The sequence below is a fragment of the Equus quagga genome, chromosome 2, assembly GCF_021613505.1.
Source record: "Equus quagga isolate Etosha38 chromosome 2, UCLA_HA_Equagga_1.0, whole genome shotgun sequence".
In the NCBI taxonomy this organism is placed as follows: Eukaryota; Metazoa; Chordata; class Mammalia; order Perissodactyla; family Equidae; genus Equus; species Equus quagga.
This window is the reverse complement of record NC_060268.1, coordinates 148,436,678-148,456,185: the sequence shown is the minus strand read 5'-3', so window position 1 is coordinate 148,456,185 and position 19,508 is coordinate 148,436,678. Positions and strand designations below refer to the sequence as shown.

The 19,508-nt window shown below is 38.9% G+C and overlaps 1 protein-coding gene across 6 annotated transcripts in view; it reads left to right on the top strand.

Annotated features, from left to right (window-relative positions):
• The window catches only part of CPEB3 (cytoplasmic polyadenylation element binding protein 3), a 179,833-nt gene that overhangs the window by 137,116 nt on the left and 23,209 nt on the right, over nt 1-19,508 (top strand). For all 6 annotated transcript variants that reach the window (XM_046652654.1, XM_046652652.1, XM_046652657.1 and 3 more), the window contains exons 8-9: nt 9,115-9,229; nt 18,694-18,875. In XM_046652654.1, the coding sequence (XP_046508610.1) occupies nt 9,115-9,229; nt 18,694-18,875 (297 nt within the window). The remainder of the gene's footprint in view (nt 1-9,114; nt 9,230-18,693; nt 18,876-19,508) is intronic.

The window sequence follows — 19,508 nt, the reverse complement described above, 5'->3', positions numbered from 1 at the left end:
AGTGTAATGAGTAGATAAAACAAGTATATAAATACACAGATCTTATAGAGACTGCACATAAAAGGTTTTCAAGTATTTGTCAAATTAAGAAAAATAACAAATACAATGAAGATGAGATATAGACTAAGTACTTTGGAGAGTTTATATACACCTGGAGTGATGAAAGAAAGCTTCTTGGATGAAGTGTCATTTGAACTAGACCTTGGAGGATGAAGAGAGTTTGGAGATTGGCCAGGAGAGGGGTGGAGGTGTGGAGGGGTAGAGAAATAGACATTTCAGAGAGAGGCAACGGTATGAACACAGAAATGAGAAATTGTGCAGTATGAATGAAGAACATTTAGGTGGGTTAGATGGAGCACAAATATATGAAAGGGGGTAGAGAGAAATTAAATTGAGAAAAATAGGGGGCTATGTTTTATAGGGCATCTTGATTGATGGCCGGACTCCTTGGATTTGTGGTATATTTATTCAGACTTTTTCGTTCTTCACCTAATACCTCCTAAAATAATACTGTAATTTTATCTTGGGTCAATCAAATCTGGTTTTGTTATATCTCACCTTGGAAATCTTCAGCACTTCTGATCTTGTTGATTTATTTATTTGTTCTTTGATTCCATGATCTAAATTCGTGGTTTGGGCACCTGTCATCATAGGAATTTCTCCAAAGAAGGAATTCCTCCTCTAAAATGAGAAAAGTACTTCCTGTTCATAATAAATTCTATTTTTTCCCCCTAAGTCTGTGAATTTGCAAATGGGTCCAGAGTTTCTTAGTGTTTGAGCGCTTGGAAGCTGTTATTCCTTTTAGGGAGGTCTAAAAGATGCTGCACTTCCAATGTACCATATGGTGTCGAGTGGATGAAATAAGCCAATACCCTTCCCCTAAGGGATCATAGTCAGTGTTTTCCAAAGTGTATTCTGAAGAACACTTGTCCCATAAAACACAAGTCTCTTGAGAGGACCATCAACAAAAGCTTTGCTTGTAATAATAGGTGTCATTTATTGAGCATTTTCTATCCATTTCTTTGTGCATTTTATATTGATTTTCTCCTTTAATTAAAGGTTCCATAGCCAAAAATATTTGGGAAACATTGAAATATTAAGGTTCTGAGAAGTTTTGCAGTAAATAAATTTGTGTAATATTGTTTAATTCAGCATATTGTATACCTCTTTGGGAATTATACTTGTGAAGATTCTGGTGGAATTAGTATTCCATGAAGCTCACTCAAAGAATAGGCTTCTTCCCAGGAAAAACTTAGGTAATTTGAACTTTGATGTGTACATTCCTCTCAAGAGTTTTAGTGATCAGCATGCCAGTAACAACATCCTTGTCCTAGTACCATGGAGCTGAAAATACACATTTATGTAGACATTGGACAAAATTGTCTGGCTGCAGAGCACGATTGCCTGAGGCTATGAACCTGGCAATTAAAGTAGTTGAATATAGTGCCAGTTTCACTGCTAAATCATTTTCTTGAGCTTTTCTGTTAGTTTTGTTAGTAGGTTTAAGAAGAATCTATCGGTTATTTCTTAATGCACTGAAAATGGGCGGAATGGGTTTGGAAAGAAGAGAGAGGTTAATCACTCACAAATAAACATGCATTTTGACTTGTCCGGGAGACTGTTAGGAAGCATGACTGGTAGCCAGTAACCTGGAGGATGAGATCCTTGCAGCCTCATGACGTCAGATAGTGGAAAGAATATATATAGACTTTCGGTCAGATCAACCTAGGTTTCAGTCCCGAGTTGACTTCACTCTTCTGAGCCTTAGTTTTCTTGTCTCTAATGGAAAGAATATATATAGACTTTCGGTCAGATCAACCTAGGTTTCAGTCCCGAGTTGACTTCACTCTTCTGAGCCTTAGTTTTCTTGTCTCTAAAGTAAGGTAGCATAATGGTTACGGTGAGTTTAAGTGTGAGAGTGTGTGTAAAATGCCTGGCACAGTGGTGCAGTGTAGGTGCTCAAAAGTGCTGGTTTCTTCTTTCTTTCAAAAGGGAATCATCTATGATGCTTACACTTTCTAAGTAATATGAAAACATCATTAGTGATGATGAGCAGTAGGTAATTCTGATCACTGAGTGGATCACCTGGTGGCATCATAAATTTGCTCTGATTAGGCCCAACCCTGGAGCACCCACTGGTGACCAGACACACTGTATTTCCATGCCCCTGGAAGATGGCTTTCAGGTTGGAGGGCAGCTGCTAGGCATCTTGCAGTGTCTGCCCCTCAGGAAAACCTTTATTAATTCACCAGAACACTGATGAGCACAGAGCACTCGCTAGGGATTGGGCGCTGTGCTGGGCAGTTGGGACCTGTGCAGACATATGGTCTTAGCCTTAGAGGACCCTGAAGTCCAGTGGAGGGAAAGAGACATGTGAATAGTAAGTGAAGTAAGGAGTCACAGGTGCTATGATAGAAGTGTTATAGGAAGTAGTTGTGGGAGGGGGGCTCAAAGGGCAAAGTGGTCAGATGTTCCTGAGGGAGTCAGGAAAGTCACCAGCCTTTAGGAGGAAGGTATTCCCTTGAATCTTCCAGTTATAAGTGTGGGTATTAGTCTTAAAATTTAATTGATAATGGCTTTATTAAGTCAAGCATAGAGTAAGGATATACATCACCGTTTTCAGGGCACAGTTTATGCATGCTTTATTTTTGTACTGTGTACCCTTATGAAACAGTATACGGAATGCTGTTTGAATTGTTCAGCAGTAACTGACGGTCCTCAAGCGGGCTGTAAGCGTGCAGTTTCTGCACATCAGGCAGCTTGGTGCAGATGGCAGGGGTTTCCTTTTTGTACCTGGACTGTTTCCTGGTCCTGGGGCATCCTGGAAGGCCACGAGAGAATTTCCTAGGGTTACTTTTGGCTCCCTGTCTAGGAAGAATCCTGGCTATTTTGACAAGGCTCTCTGAAGCCTGTGATCTGCTTGTGTCTAAGGAATGGGAGGAATAGTCTGTGTGTGAGAGTTGCAGCTTTTTGCTTTGAGGCCCAATGGAGTTCTGACTGGAGCCCCCAGAGCTGCCCAGGGTACAGAAATCTTACCAAGGCCAACAACTCTGATCAGCTATTAGGTTCCTTTCTAGCCACTTTCCCCAGAAGATACAGGGAGGGCGCCTCCTTCTCCTCTCCATTGGGTGGAGGGCAGCACTGAGAGTAATAGTAGCATCTAAACTGCTGGAAATTGGCTGACCTGTTTGTTAGGGAGCGATGTGGTAAAAATTAGGTTGAAATGAGATACTAAATATGAATGTACTTTGAAGAGTCCAAACCGCAATTATTGCTGTTGTGGCTGTTAGTTTTGGTGGTTAATAATAATAAAATAACTCCTTATACCATGGAAAAGATAAAGATGCCTCACAAACCACAAACTAGTTTATTTGTGATACTGTGGGGCACTCCAGTCATTCTGTGAGGTCTGTGATGCTTAAAATAGAATTGCTGACAGCTGGGGTGGGTCTGAGTTTATTACCACTACAGCTGAGCTGTTGCAGCTGCATGTCAGCAGACCTAGGTTCAGCTGACTCATCCTGGCTGTCAGAAGAGCCGGGATGCTGCTACTTGTTGGGGAGAGCAGTCCTGATGGTTCTGCAGTATGTATTGTTTTTCTCATTCATGTAGATTGAAAGGATTGTAGGATTAGGGAGAGAAAAATGGAGACTTTTTCCTGAGGAGCTTAGGTAGGAGTTTGAAGAGTATTGAAAAGAGGAAAAAGGAAATAGAGGGGTGGGGAGGCTGAGCCATGTGCTTTATGGGAAAGAGAACAAATGACAGCAAGGGGTTTTTGGTCAAGTAGTTTCCTGAGCTGGCCACTAGGTTGCCCTGTTGACTCTGAACAGTTTGGTTACTTTTTGGAGCTGCCTTGAGACAAACAGATGAAAAGGAAGGCATTGTGAGTAGGACATTGATGTGCTGGATGTTTGTAACCAAAGGAGATGATCTGACAAGGATGAAATACACGGTGAGATGTTCAAAATGAGCTTGATAACATTATTTATTGGTAGGTGAATGTCTAAATTCTAAATACAGACATGCATTGCTTAACAATAGGGATGTGTTCTGAGAAATGTGTTGTTAGGGGATTTTGTTATTGTGCAAGCGTCATAAAGTGTATTTCTGCAAACCTAAATGGTATAGCCTGCTGCACACCTAGGCTGTATGGTACTGATCTTATGGGACCACCGTCGTATATGTGGTCTGTTGCTGACCAAAACATCATTATGTAGCGCATGACTGTAGTGATCTAAACAGAGAAGTACAGAGCTATAGGGAGACTTGGTCATGTTTGGCAACTTGAAGCCCTAAGGATTGTGTTAGAAATTGTTCTTATTAAAACTGTATGTTTTCTAGGGGGCCGGCCCCGTGGCTGAGTGGTTAAGTCCGCGCGCTCTGCTTCGGTGGCCCAGGGTTTCACCAGTTCAAATCCTGGGCGCGGACATGGTACCACTCATCAAGCCATGCTGAGGTGGCATCCCACATGCCACAACTAGAAGGACCCACATCTAAAAGAAATACACAACTATGTACCAGGGGGCTTTGGGAGAAAAAGGAAAAATAAAATCTTTAAAAAAAAAACTATATGTTTTCTCTTATCCTGTTATTAACGATACAATAAAAATGCATTTTATATTTAATTTCAACTTAGAGACTTTCACAAATTTTCATTGAAATTTTCTTTTTAGGGAATTATGTTTTCTTATAGCTTCCTGTCAAAATAAATGACGCATGTTGCATTTCTTAAATTTTTTCCTAGCACTTGGCCTAATCTTATCCCTATTAATGACTTTTAGTTTTAGATTTAACTAGGATGAAACTTTAGTTTTTATATAGGACTATAATTAGATATTTTATTCTTTATTGATAGCAAAATAGTCAAAGTAGTTTGGTAGCATCTCTTTTGAGCAGTTTAGTCAGAAAACTTTCAGTTCTTTCAAGAGCTATCTATTATTTAAATTTACTATATTCTTAACCATTTAAGTTAATTTCTATAGAAGCAAGCTTTTTAGAGCAATAGCAGGAAATAAGTGAGGAAAAGACCTGGATTGGAGTGAAGTTTCTAACAACATTTTGTTCAACTTATTATGCCGTATTTTGATACATACTAAGAGTAAGATATAATAAGAGGAGTATTATCCAAAGTGTGGCTATTAATAGGTGTTACGCAAAAAATATTTTCTGTGGAAATAATTTTGGAAATGCTGGATTAAACAACATTTGAACAGATTTCTTTTCTGTAGAACTTCTTACAGCCTTTATTTGATATACACCAGTGGGTGCCATGAAACTCCAAGAAGGAAGAGATGTCTATGACTTTTCCCAAACCCTAGGGACCTGCACTTCACAAAACACACCGTGGGAAACCTCCAAAAGGAAAATTAGTGCTTTGAGTCCCAACTGTTGATACCATTAATGTTATGTTCTTTTAAATATCTTGAAGGCTGTTAAAAAGTCACTATATGGTATAAATTAGTATATTTATACCAGCAGACTTTGTTTGGTTGTTGCCTTTGGAGATAAGCAATTACACAAAGCAGATTATTAATTCAGAAGATGAGAATTTAGAAGAAAAATAATTCAGTCAAAAGTAGGTTTCATGGTCCTCACGAGAGCTTCCACAGGAATATATACTTAAAAAAGAAACTAAAGAAAAACGATTTTTGTATTTTCTCTCATACGAACTTATGAAACAGACCATTCTATTGTGAGCTGTGTGTAAACTAAACCTTTCTGGCCAGAGATCACAGACTGGGGCCCACAGTCTAGATCTGGCCTGCAGATAGTTTTATTTAGCCTGTACAGTGATTTTAACATTTGATTTTGATTTTAACATTAATTCCCAGCATTTTAAAATGTTGAAATTTTGCATAAAAATCTGAATTTTTAGCTACTCTTGAAAAATGGAAGTCTGACAACACATTCACGAATAACCACTTGCTGGAGCTAAAAAGTGTCTGCTTCTTTAAAAGGACTGGATTATTCCAGTGCTAACTGCCTACTAACTGGTCCTGGTGTCTTGACACATTTATGCTACGTGTCCTATCCTACAGACATTTGGTTTTGTGTAACTTCTGCTACAAGGTCACGGCTTGGCCAAAGGGCTGGTGGGTGCTGTCTTCCAGATGATAGCCTCTTCCTGGAGTCATCTTTGTAAGCAAGTGTAGCCAGGATTCTGCAGGAAGGAGTGTTGGAATTGTGTCAGGCTCATTTAAGGAAATCTTCACCATTCCTAGTGATGTCCCTATGCTTGTCTTCAGGATGTTGAGGCTTTTACTGCCCAGGGTATTGTCTATTTGATATCATACTGGAAGAGTTGTTTTACACACAACACAGAGTAATCTCTGTATGTGTAAAAGTTGTTTCGCTGGGGGAAATTTGTACTGAATTAGGACAGAGTTCTAATTTCATCTGTTATCAATAATAATTATTAAAGAAACAGAGATAATAAAAAGCAATTCTTTTGTTTATATTCTACCCCTTTCTATAAAATATTTGAGTCAGCTTATGAAGTATGGTATTAAAAAATTAGAGAAACATATATGTATGTATATATAAATCAGGACCAGGAAATATATTCAGGGAGTAAGAGAGATATAAAACATGGATATCAGGCCCTGTGTTCTGAGAATAAACCTTAGAAGATGGAGAACATGCCCTGTACGTGAGTGGGCTTTTTTTTTTTTTTTTTGAGGAAGATTAGCCCTGAGCTAACATCTGCTGCCAATCCTCCTCTTTTTGCTGAGGAAGACTGGCCCTGAGCTAACATCCATGCCCATCTCCCTCCACTTTGTATGTAGGATGCCTGCCACAGCATGGCTTACCAAGCAGTGCCATGTCCGTACCTGGGATCCAAACTGGCAAACCCCGGGCCGCCGAAGTGGAACGTGTGAACTTAACCACCGCGCCACCGGGCCGGCCACTGAGTGGGCTTATATTTTAGAGAGAAACCAGAGTGTAAATGGAACTTCTCAGTGCAAACAGTACGACAATATTACTTTTTGCTTAGCATGTAGAGTGCTGATGTTGGCCTATGTTGATATTTCTCTTATTCTGCAGTGGTGCAAGCTCTGAGGAGCTGTTTTCTGGTGGCAGCTGGGAAATGTGACTTTTGGAAATAGGGTTAATCATTACTGTCTCCTGAGTCCTCTTCCTGTATTTTTATGTAGTCTGTAATGCCAAGAATAGGGTAAGGGAATGGGTTGTGTATGATGTAATGAAAAGAGGGAGGGCTGGGGAGGAGAAGCAGCAGTAATGAAAGCTCTCAGCAGGAAGGTTTGGAGATCCTCTGCAGATTGCTTTGAGCAGCAGGAACCTCCAGCTGTTATAGAAGGCTGCATTTTCTGTACTTCTTGATTAAATGAAAGCAGAACACTAGGGATACTACACAGGAATTGTTTTCATTTGTGAAATAGTTATCTATGATCAAACTCAATTATCGTAAAGTTATTGGAATTACCTTACCAGGTCCTGAAGCTGCCTTAACTGCCTTATTAGGGATGAGACTAGAAGAAGAGAGGATTCTGTGTAGAAAAAGATACATCCTACTTTTTTTTTTATTGGTGACATTAGAATCCTTGTTCTTACAGTGTCGGGAAATTGTGTTTTAATTAAAAATTAATAATGGGTCCTCATGAAGGCATTTAAAAGTGGTGTTTTATGGTATTAGTGAATCTGTCTTTGTCGTAAATGTCAAGGGAATGATAATTTAGTCAAACAGACCAAATTTTACAAGGAAAGAACTGGTTTTGTTTTCCCACACGATAAAGATGGAGCAAATGCCTGAATGTTAACAGAATTGCAAACAGATCTTAAGTTTAACTGAGCAATGCCAGTTTTAGAGTTGATTCAAGGTGTTTTGAAAGTGTAACATGCCACAACTAGAAGGACTCACAACTGAAAAATACACGACTATATGCTGGGGGGATTTGGGGAGACAAAGAAAAAAAAAGAAAAGAAAGTGTAATTGACAGATTTACTACCTTTCAAATGAGAGTCCTCCCGGATATAAGCCAAGCCACATAAGAGATTATCTTATTTATGTGTTTCCTTGCGTTAAGTATTGCCGGTTGAGCAATGGGGAAAATGAAGAATTTTGTTGATACTAAGGAAATGACAACTCAGCTGTTTTGTTTCCTATACTAATCAGTGAGGGGAAAGGAGAGGCATGTTCCTTAACGACTGACACAGGTTTATCTGATTCTACTCCTAGCCCACTTCCCAGAGCACGTGGTACCTGAGTGGCTGGTTGGTTTTCAGGCAGTGTTGAAACTTGCCTTTCAGTATGAGAGAGTTTTTTGTGGTTTTGGTTTGTTTTGTTTTAAACAATTCTTTGATAATTCAGTTATGGTTTGAAAGGAATATGTTTTAAGGTTAAGATTCTGTTGAAATACCTTATTTTTTGTTATATGATGAAACAGTACAAATTATGGGCGGGAAGTCAGAGTCCCAGTGAAGAGATATTACTAAACAGAAAGAAATATGTCATAAAGATTTCTTTTTCTACTCTTATAAAATTTACTTCAATTTCTAGGCTTGCCTTTATTTAACCAGACTTGAGGAAAATCAGATAAATCAAAAGTAGATAACTGTGTGCTTCAGTATTTGATATTGCTGGTAATTCTGTGCTAACTTGATGAATGTTAATCTATGTTAAATCATATTACTGAAAGATAAATGTTTTAATTTTAGGGGGATAATAAGAATTTAAAAGCCACACATATAGATAATTTTTAGAAAATATTCCTAATGTTCCTCTTCCCTTCCTTTAGGTGAGCTCCTAAAAAGCTAAGGGCTGCTCTGTGACAGGTTATAAACACTCTATCATGTGTTAAAATGGATCTCATTCAAAACTCAGAAACTGTCTCTAAAAGACTGCCTTTTTTTAAACCACAGACGGTTTCTGAAGGTTTTATGGTATATGTCTAGTGTGTTGAGTACAGTACCTGTGAGTAGGTTCCCCAAGAGTTCTGTTGAAAGGCACTTAATGCAGATTACGTTAACTGTAACTGGATTTTCTTTGGGTTGTATATGTTGTAAAATGCACAAATCAGTGGGTTTGTCTTTAGTCACCTTATTCTCATTTGGGGTTGATGGAAATGAAGGACCAAGTAAACGACTTTTTTTCAGGTGCAAATTCGACCATGGAACCTAAGTGACAGTGACTTTGTAATGGATGGTTCTCAGCCTTTGGACCCCAGAAAAACTATCTTTGTTGGGGGAGTTCCACGACCCCTTCGAGCTGGTGAGTGGAAATAGTAACACCACAACAACAAAACCAACAACAACAAAATCCCCAATGTATTTAGTCTTCAATATTTTCTAGGTTTCTGGTCAGCTATACATAATCTCCAAAAGGAAGGCTGTCATGTCAGTTTCACTGAGCTGACTCTTTCAAGATTAAATGTTTTCTCCCCAAATGCTCTATTTTCTTATGGTGCAAGAGTGAATTTCATTAAACTGTTATTTCAAAAGGATGAATTCTATTTAGTGCTTATTCAACCACATATTTTAAAAATAATAGTGATACATTTGGCAGTGTGCGTTCTTATGCCTGTTAGCATTGTTATGTATGACAGAAAAAGAAGTCACCCAATCAGAAATCTGTCCAGTGCAGCTGTGTGCCGACTCAGTGACCATCCAAACCACTGCTGGAAATTGTGTCCCTGGGAATCCAACTGAACTCTTCCCAAGTGAAGCAGATTCCTATTTTTTCTTATGCACTTTGAAGAATAAGTTATGTATTTGAGCATTTTTATGATGACTTTTTAAAAGCTTCCCTGTTTTTTTTTTTCAAGTTTCTTTCCAATGAGGAAATAATTGTACCTGCTAGGATTGGGCAGAATCATAATTGACTGGTGTGTTTGAAGTGATGCTGAGCTGATGACCTCAATATTTAAATCCAAACACAAATCTAATCAGTTGTGGATCAGTGTTATTGCCAGTGGAATATAATAAAATTATTTGTAAGAACTAAATTTTTTAAGTGCTTAAAATAATTGAGTTTATTTTTTAGAAGCAAGATGAAAAAATGAGGGTATTGTTGCCACTGTAGTTGTGAAAGTGCAATGTTATCTCTGTGTTATTTGTAAGCAAGAAGACTTAGTTCTACCTAAAAATAAAAGAAAAAGCAGAGATCATTAAAATCAAATTGTAAAAACAGTATTATAAGATTTACCTATAGCTATTTGGCTTTATGACTTTTATGACCTTTTAATTCGGAATGTTTGTCAACATTTCTAACATATTTATTCAAATTTCAACTCTCCAATCTACTCCTAAAAGATAACTTTAGACCTATGTAAAGATATATTCATAATTCCATTTTGAAAGACTTTAAAACATTATTAATTATGACTGTGGAGTTTGTAATTTTACAGTATTTCGGAAAGTCAGATATCTTTGGGTCTTATTCTCATTCTAATGGAAAACTGTGCCGAAAGAAAGCAAGCCAAGCACAGAGATGCCTCCCCTTTATCTGCTGTCAGAGAATAAAGTCTAGGAAGGGCTAACTCAAACGTGAACAGCATTATGAGATGAGGGCAAATGCAGCCCTTTGTTTCTAAACTGCTTGTGCTTTAAAAAAAAACTGTAATGGGGGCATTGTGGAATATTCCTGACTTTTTCTAACTGGTGTTATATTAATGAGCGGAGAGGGAGAAAACCCCCTTTGATATTCTTTTAACTACATATATATTCTACAAAAATGAGCATTCATTCTGAGTATTCTAGCTATTCTTTTTTGCAAGTAACTACATGCACAAATTAGTTTTAATATTCTAGCCCTTCTCCTTTTTCCTAGATGGGAATCTGAAAAAAAAAATTCTGAAAGAAAAAGCCCCACAGTTATAACAGAACTGGTGTTAAACCTCTTATGTCTATTTTTAAGTCACAGACACAATAGTTTACAAACTAAATTCCCTTTTTATTTTTCTCTCTTTATTCTTCCCATTTAAGTGATTTAAAGGATAAGTAAAGCCCGGTGTATCATTTTCCCTCTATAAATCCTATGAAGATCCATTTTTCACACTTGGTCTATGATCACACTGACACCGCAGGACAGAAAACCCAAGACGCTAAATTATGTTTTTTTCTTTAACATTCTATGTCTATAAGATGCTGCAAATTCTAGGATTAGACAAGAATTATATTTAGTTACGTAGTCAGAAATGGGATTTTATGTTCCCTTCCCAGATAGTATACCTTTTATAAGTCTCAAAGCTCTTTTTTTTTTTGAAAGTTAAGCTAAAATTGTTTGTTTTAAAATTGTTTTGTTTTTGCCATTATGTGGATAGTAAGCTACAGTCACTTGGTCTAATGGAAATGTTCCCCTATGCCAACACCTCTCATAAGTGTAGCTAGTTTCTAGATGGCTAAACAATCTATATAGCATCTTAGAATTTTACTATCTATGCAAGACTTTCATATTGGAGGCCATGTAATCTAGACGAAAAAAGAGTTAATGTCTGCAGCTTTTATCCAGGTGTGTAGAATTGAGTTTCTTTGGAACACACAGAGATTTGTGGACTGATGTCTACCCTGGAATAGAAGACTATTTTTAAAGGAATTCATTTTGACTTTCCTATACAATCTTAAATTGAATATAGCGTGGTTCACTTGAACAATAAACATTTATTGAGCATCCACTATGTTACTGGCACTGAGCAAGTCCGCATCGTGCTAAACTGAATGAACATCCCCCTGTTGTGTTAAACAGATCATCATCTACAGAAAGTCAAAGATTTCAGAACAGAAGAAAATAAGAAATGTATTAACAGAATGCTAACTCAGAATTAATTGGATGCTAAACTATATTCTTTGACATAATGATTCTCAAATTTGGTTTTTAAATACTTCAGGGCATTTTTTATTATTTCCAGGGGGTGCTGTAGTTATGGAATTGTGGAAATTCTTAAAACTATTTCAGACGCTATGTACAGAGTGATCCTGAACTAGATATGGGTGATGGTACTCAACAGGTGAGATTCTGGGTATCCAGATTGATTTTCACCTTATCCTGAGCCAAAAATGGTTCTTTGACATGTTAACAGTGACTAAAATGTTATCACTCAAGAGTTATTCCTTTGGATCTTGTGAGACTTTTTATGTTTGATATTTCCCCATTGTAAGACAGGGACCATTATCACTGATAAGTTATTCTAAGTATAGTCTTATCCCACCAAATGGAAATATACAAACACTTTTAAAGAGAAGTGTTTTAAGTGGTATTGTCCTGATGAGCTTAGCTTGCTCCTTCTGGTCATTTGACCAGCCTTCCTTTTTATAATTCAGGTTGGAAAAAAATCACAGGCCTGGAAAAATTAATCTGAAAATGGAAAAATAATCAGTGGGAAATCTAGATGAATTTACCCAAAGTTAGATTGCCTGATTCTTGGTTTCTCTAGGTCAAATAATACACATTTCTACTATCTCTTGTCCCTCCCTTCTTCTATCACTGCAGTCAATGACGGTGGCAAGGCAAGGACAGTTTGCCTGAAGTCTCCTAATTTTTCCCAGGTCTTGTTTTTCTTCCAGTCCCAGCTCTTCCCACCCACATGCTAGGAAAGACTATAGGTAGACTCACCATGCCACCATGTGGCTAAAGTTTACATATTCTTCAGAGAATCAGTACAGGGAAAGGGGTAGTCTGTCTGATTCTCCACCTGCTACCACCTGGAAGTGCAACATCATGTTGCCACTCTTCATTTCAAGTAATGTGGTCAACGTGTCCTCTTGAATCTCAGTACGGAAGTAGCCCTGTTGCGTATCCTTATAGCATTAGGACCTCTCCAGAATGCATCTCTTTGCTCTGAGAGGAAATAAGTGCCAGGCTTGGGGGTTATGAGGAGGCCACCAGGAAAAAGTGGAGAATGAAGCTTCTGGTCCCTGTTCTCTCCTCCAGTTTATAAACATTGAGTATTCCCTGTCTCCAGCTTCCCGGCTGAGACATCTGATTTAAGGACTGCTTCAGGGATCAAGCTTTGGGACTGATCCACTTCCAACGTTGATCAGGCTTGACCCTCTCTAATTAGAGGCATGTGAGTTCTTCTACTTCATGACTTCCTTCTGACAGTCTATCTGACCAGGTCCTGCAGAACAGATCAATCTTGAGAGATTGCTCATCTGAGTTTCTGGAGCCTACTATATACTCATCATCTTTGGGTCTCCTGTCTCTCCTAACTATTGCTTTGATAACTTTTTCCTGTCTTTTTCTCCCCTACTAATTTTCTGTGATGGATCCTGAAATTTCTTTCTTTGCCCTTTTTTCCCTTCTGACTGTTGTGAGGATGGCTTTTCTGTGGAGGAAAAAAAACCTTTGAGGTAAATACTCAGTGATAAATAGCATCCATCTAGAGAACATACATCCTAAATTTGTCTAAGTGCGTTTATTTCAGACCTTCTGTATAAACATTCTGGTAGTTCATATGTGTTAGGAATCCTCATTTGTGATTGAGAAAATAGGAGTATTGTAACCATATCCTTTTTCTGTTCTGTGAAGTGGTAGCAGGCAGAAATCATTTTATATCAAGTTTTTCAGCAGAAGCCTTTTTTTCCACCAAGTCCCAAGTTCAGCAGGAGTTGTTCCAGATGAACTCCAGATTTGGCATACTGACTTGATTAACTGCATTACCCTTAGGGTTAAGAATTTTCTAATGTTAGTATGTATTTGTGTTCTCCCTCCCCCAAAAAAGCAAACTGTTGCCCACAGTTGATGTCAAACTTTGCCTTATCAGTGGCAGATGAGTAGCATTAGCATAAAGCCAAAGAAAGACTTGGGATGAATTGGTACTTCTGGAACAGAAACGAGGACAAGTTAATGTTAAGCAAAGATTTATGAGTAGAGGGAAAAACAACCCCTGGACAAAACTAAACATTTGAGTACCACTCTGTGCTCAGCAGTATGCTCAGAGCCTCTCATGTATGTTTAATCCTCATGATAATCCTGTGAGGTTGTAAGTGGTAGACTTTCCATTTTAGAGATAAGGAAGCAGAGTTCAAAGGGGGTGATTGGCCAAAACCACGATAAGTAAAAAAGCCAAGATTCAAACTCAGATCTCCAGACTTCCCTATTGGGGCTCTTTGCACAGCAGGAAGCCGCTTTGTCAAGCTGAGATCTGAGATGTTGTCTCAGTAACAGCAGTAACAGTCAACGTGGTACCAGTCCAATTTAATCAAGTTAAACATTCCATCTCTCTGACTTAGCTGATTGTTCATACCATTTATTTGAAAACATTCTTAATCTCCCAACATCTGATGCAGAGTAGAAGCTTATGAACACATTTCTTCCGCTGAAGATGTATGAACTGCCCTTGTGAACCAATTCAGCAACCGTGGTAAATCTGGAAAGTCCACCTTCAAGTTGAATCTTACTTTCTTTCAGAAGTCCAGACCTCTTCATCATCCTGAGGTGCCTGTGCCTCTTTCCTTTCTGCTTTGGTCTTATTTCCAAAGAGAAGAAATGTGGCTTTTACTTTCACAGTTTAGGATCTGGAAAGATGAATGTGTTGATATTTCCCTTGGGAATCCTCATTCCTGCTCTGCCCTATTTGATTTTCATAGTATCTCAGACTTAGACATTGCCTTATGGCTGGCTTTAACATCTAATTAAATGATAGGAACAGGACCCTGAGGTGGGGCAGGATGAGGGAGTCATCATAATTTCCTCTCTGGTGAGCTAAAGTCCCTTTCAGATCTCTGAAGAATCAGGAGCAAATCTAACAAACCATAATTGGGGTTCAGAGTCAACTTCAGAGGCATAGTCACCACAACCCAAAAGAATTCTTGGTATGTGCTGCACACAACTGCAAATTCTTGTTTCCTTCTCTAGTCTATGGCACAGTGAAGCTCATCACAAGAGCCAGTATTTGGGTTAGACTCATAGTAATGTTTCTGTTACCCTGAAACTGTTGTTCATGAGATGTCTTGAGTTGTCTTAGGAGCACAGAATGTCTTATCTAAAATACAGAATGCCCTTGGATAAAGCTACCAGACCTGCTAATTTTCCACCCCTGTGCTGACTAGACAGACCCTGTGAACACTGTCTGCATAGGAAGGAAAAAATAAAAAGTAGTTTGGAGACTCTTGACTTCTTCATAGACTCTGTCTATGCCTGCTGTCACCTCCTTCTGTCTGAATTCCAGGCTCCACCTGTATGTCTTGCTCTGGTAGTCTTATCTTCCTTAGGTTAAATGTTAAGAACGTGGGAGCTACACTGTTCCTGCCCTCTACAGAGGACGGTTTAGAATGAGGATTCACTGTCATTAGCTCAGTACGTGTTTTGACTACATTTTCCGGATAAGACACATCCTTGATCAAGGGCTCACATTTCATGAGCAGGGTTGAAATCACAAGGTATACGTAAACCCGTGAAGGTTTTAGTTGACTTCTTCAGATCCTTGCGATCTTTCTTCTTTCTTCTCTCCTGCTAAGAAGTGAAAATGGTAGCCCTCTTCTTGGCTTTGCTTCCCCCCATCAGAAGAAGGGAATTTATATGGAACTTCCCTATATTAACTAATGACTAACTCTAAATCCTTTAAAACCTAGCCTCTAAAAGTAGTTGTACATTCTAACATCTGTAGGTGAATTTGTATCTTCTATATCAAAAAATTTTTTCAGATTGGAAATTTATAGGACTTGAAGTCTTGCTCTGTGTTTCTGTTAGTCACCTACATAGTGGATGAATTAAGTTAGACCTTTCTTTAATGCTACTTTTACCAGGTAGTCACTTTTCTCAGTAAGTAGGAACTCTGTTTAGTACTGAAATGACATCCCTCTGGTGTTTGAGCCCAGCATGTTTAGCCTGCAGGAAGTACACTTTTAGTGAAGACGTGCTGATTGAGTAAAGGACCAAATGCAAGCAGCAGTTGTTGGACCATTATTTACTTTTCTTCAAGGATGATCACAGTATTAGACCTTCTGTAGTTAAAGTATAGATTCGAATAGAAAGAGACATGGGAAACCTTCATACTCTTACCCCCAAAAAACTCTTTAGTCGCCTTGGTTTCTTCTAGCTTCTCAGCAAATTGCCTTTCACTTGAGTGAGACTTTATTGACTCAAATGTCTGCAGACTTTTTGGTGGCCAAGAAAATGACTGTATATAAGCTTATAAGTGGAAATGATTTATTTGTAATTAGTTTTCATAAAGCATAAGTGAGTGAGAGTTTCTGCTTCCTATCAAAAGTACTTGACTGCCAGCAACATCAGTCATGACCTAATCTTTGGCACATGAAGATGATTTTCCAGCAGCTAGATTCACGGAGTAATGGAATGTTTGTGCTTTTGCAAGGCGCCTTCTTTAGCATCTGAAGATCCTTAGGATTCCTTTGGAGATCACTCTGCTATAGAAGAACCTGTGGTTACAGTAACTGTCTTCCTCAGCTGGAGCTTCAAGCTTACAGCTGGTATACCTTCTTTCTAAATCAGACACTTTCTTGCGTCCTTCCTAAGGAAGGCAAACAAGTGCCATTCAGTGCCTTGCCAGCATAGCATTCTTCTCCTGGCCATTCACCAGGCTGAGGGAGTGTTTACTCTCCTATTCTATTCCAGAGGAAGCCAGGTCTTTGGAAAATTAGTGTTTAATTTCCAGGCCATGTGGTTACTTATTTTACTAAGCCCATTTGACCAATAAGGGAAATTCATTAATGACTGTAGTTAATTAATGCTACCTTCAGCTTCTTGGTCTCTGTTACTGGAATAACATTAGCCACATGAGGAGGTCCTCAAGTCATCAGAGGTTGTTGGGATGAAGTATAAGGACCCACTGAACTCTGATATTTAGGGTACGTGCACGATTCTTATTGCATTGTTCGGATGAATGTGATGCCTGGATCCTGCCCCAAGACTGCAGTCATGGTCCAGTTGGGCTCTAATCAGCAATGTTCCCTTGGCTGATATGACTCAGTAATTCTGATCATAATCGGATCATTGGGATGGCTTTCTGCTGTTCTATCTTTTTTTTTTTTTTTTTTTTTGAGGAAGCTCAGCCCTGAGCTAACATCTGCTGCCAATCCTCCTCTTTTTGCTGAGGAAGACTGGCCCTGAGCTAACATCCATGCCCATCTTCCTCTACGTATATGGGGGATGCCTACCACAGCAATGGCTTGCCAAGCCGTGCCATGTCTGTACCCTGGATCCGGACCGGTGAACTCTGGGCGGCCAAAGTGCAATGTGTGCACTTAACCACTGTGCCACCGGGCTGGCCCCTGCTGTTCTATCTTTAATAGTACTTATTTTGGGACTTAGTTAGTTCTGGCTTATTTTCTTACTTTCTAAAAATTACCTGTTGGTTGCAGGTCATTCTTCCTATTAAGAATAGGCACTTAGAAAACAATATTAAGCAGTCTAGTATGGAGAGAAATCATTAAGTAGAAAGACAGCCTTTCTGCCATGGTGACATAGCTTTTCTTATTGTCTCACCAGCTTCATATTACAGGAACCAATAATACTTGGCTTTCATTCTCTTTGTAGAAATCTAGTGGAGTTCTTATTACAGTTCAGCCCTTCAGCCCTTGTATCTGCTGCAAAGTTCTTCCTCTTCCCCCCAGGCTGTGCTGCTTCTCTTCTCCCCAGATACTGATTCCTGTGGAGCTCTACTCTGTGATGGTCTTTGGCACTGACTGTGGCCCAGGTCATCATTTATCTTCCTTGTCTTTTCCTTTCCATATCCCGTATGTAGGTGTTTGAGGGAAGCAGGTTCTTGGGTTGTTCCCTAGAGGTAGGGCTAAGTCTTTTGGACTTAAACCATGTAAGTGGCCAGAAAGGAATGGTCATACCTGGAGGAGATGCCATCCAGTATCGAGTAAACAATTACCTTCAGGCAGTTTGGATCCAGGTAAGTAACTGCTACATGTCTCTCCATGGTACCTTTATGGTGAGGATAATTTTAGAATATTAGACTTTCGGAATGGTCCAATTTCCAATGCCTTCTGTACGTGTTTTTAAATATACCACTATAAAGAAATATTTAGAAGAAATGTGGCAAGGAGTGCAGACTAGATCTCTGGATTTATAGCAGGGTGCAGGATGGGTATGTTTTTACTGCCTATGTAGCAGCTTAGTCTTTCCTGGCACATTGTAAATGCTCAATAAATGTTCATTGCTGCTATTGTCATACTAGTAGTAGTATTTAGAACTCAGTGTGAGAGATTAGTGTGGAGATTTCTCAGTTGGGATAGAATATACTCTAAAAATCTTTATTGTTTTTAATTGTAGAGATTTTCTTTAAGACTGTCGACATATTGCCTCTAGTTAAAATGAAGAGTTAATTTTTTCTATAGCTTAGTCTTAATATAACAGTGTGACTTTCATAATTGCTTTCAGTCTTAGAGGTCAGTAAATAGGGCTGTTTCTTATTAACTTGTTAGGTATTGCAAGATGCTTTGCCTACCTGGGGCCCACTCCAGTGGACCAAGCAGTTAGAAATTAGAACAGGAGGATTATTGATAGATCTTTCCTTTTATACTGTTGCTGAAGTTTTGATTATGTAAATTCGTGTGTGTATAAATTTGTATTTTTTAAAAAATTTTATTTTTAAATATCCTGTGAGGAGCTCCCCTACTTGAGTTGTAAGACTGGTGTGGATACTCTTCATGATACTTAATGTGGATTTTCCTTTTCTTGATTACACTGCATGATCCTTAAATAGTTCTTCCTTCTGGGCAAGAGTACCTTCTAAACATTTATACAAAATCGTGTTTATTTTCTTGCAGTTGAACTGGCAATGATCATGGACCGTTTGTATGGTGGTGTCTGCTATGCTGGCATTGATACGGACCCAGAGCTGAAGTACCCCAAAGGTGCTGGCCGCGTGGCGTTCTCCAATCAGCAGAGTTACATTGCAGCTATCAGTGCTCGCTTTGTGCAGCTCCAACACAATGACATTGACAAACGGGTAAGCAACTACCCAGGGGATAATTGCTTTGGGAAAGAAATGAAGTTTGTTCTGTGGGAGAAAAGCACCTTGTGATCATAAGTGAGCAGCTCTACCTTACATAGCATTAGTCCATGAGTCCATCTAGGTTGCCTGAAAAGGAAAGCTCCCTTGGTATTTAAGGCGTTAATGAACCTTCTGCCTCACCCATCCCCAGGGTGATGTTACACTTATGAAAATAACCCTGCAGAATTTAGCATACCAAACCAGTGCTGTTCAAAAGATGATGCCAACAAGTGCAAGGTTGAAAAAGTGATGAAGGTTGAGGATGTGACTTAATGAAGTTGAGAGCTGGTGACCTGTTTGACCCATGGGGTGCTCTTAAAACAAACAAACTTGGACTAACATTTGATGTTAATGTTCAGCAGTATACACAAAGTTTTGAAGTTCTGGTTTCTCTTAAAATTGCAAGATCACACACGGTAGCAATCATTAGAGCCAAGTATCCACTGTCCCCTCTGGTCCTCTCTCCCACTCCCTGTAGTTCTACTGCTCATACCATATATGCCTATACGTTACCTGCCTCTTCACTCATTGGTGTTACCTGCCTGGCAACTAGAGGTGTTCAAATTTGCTACCTCTGATCTAAAGAAG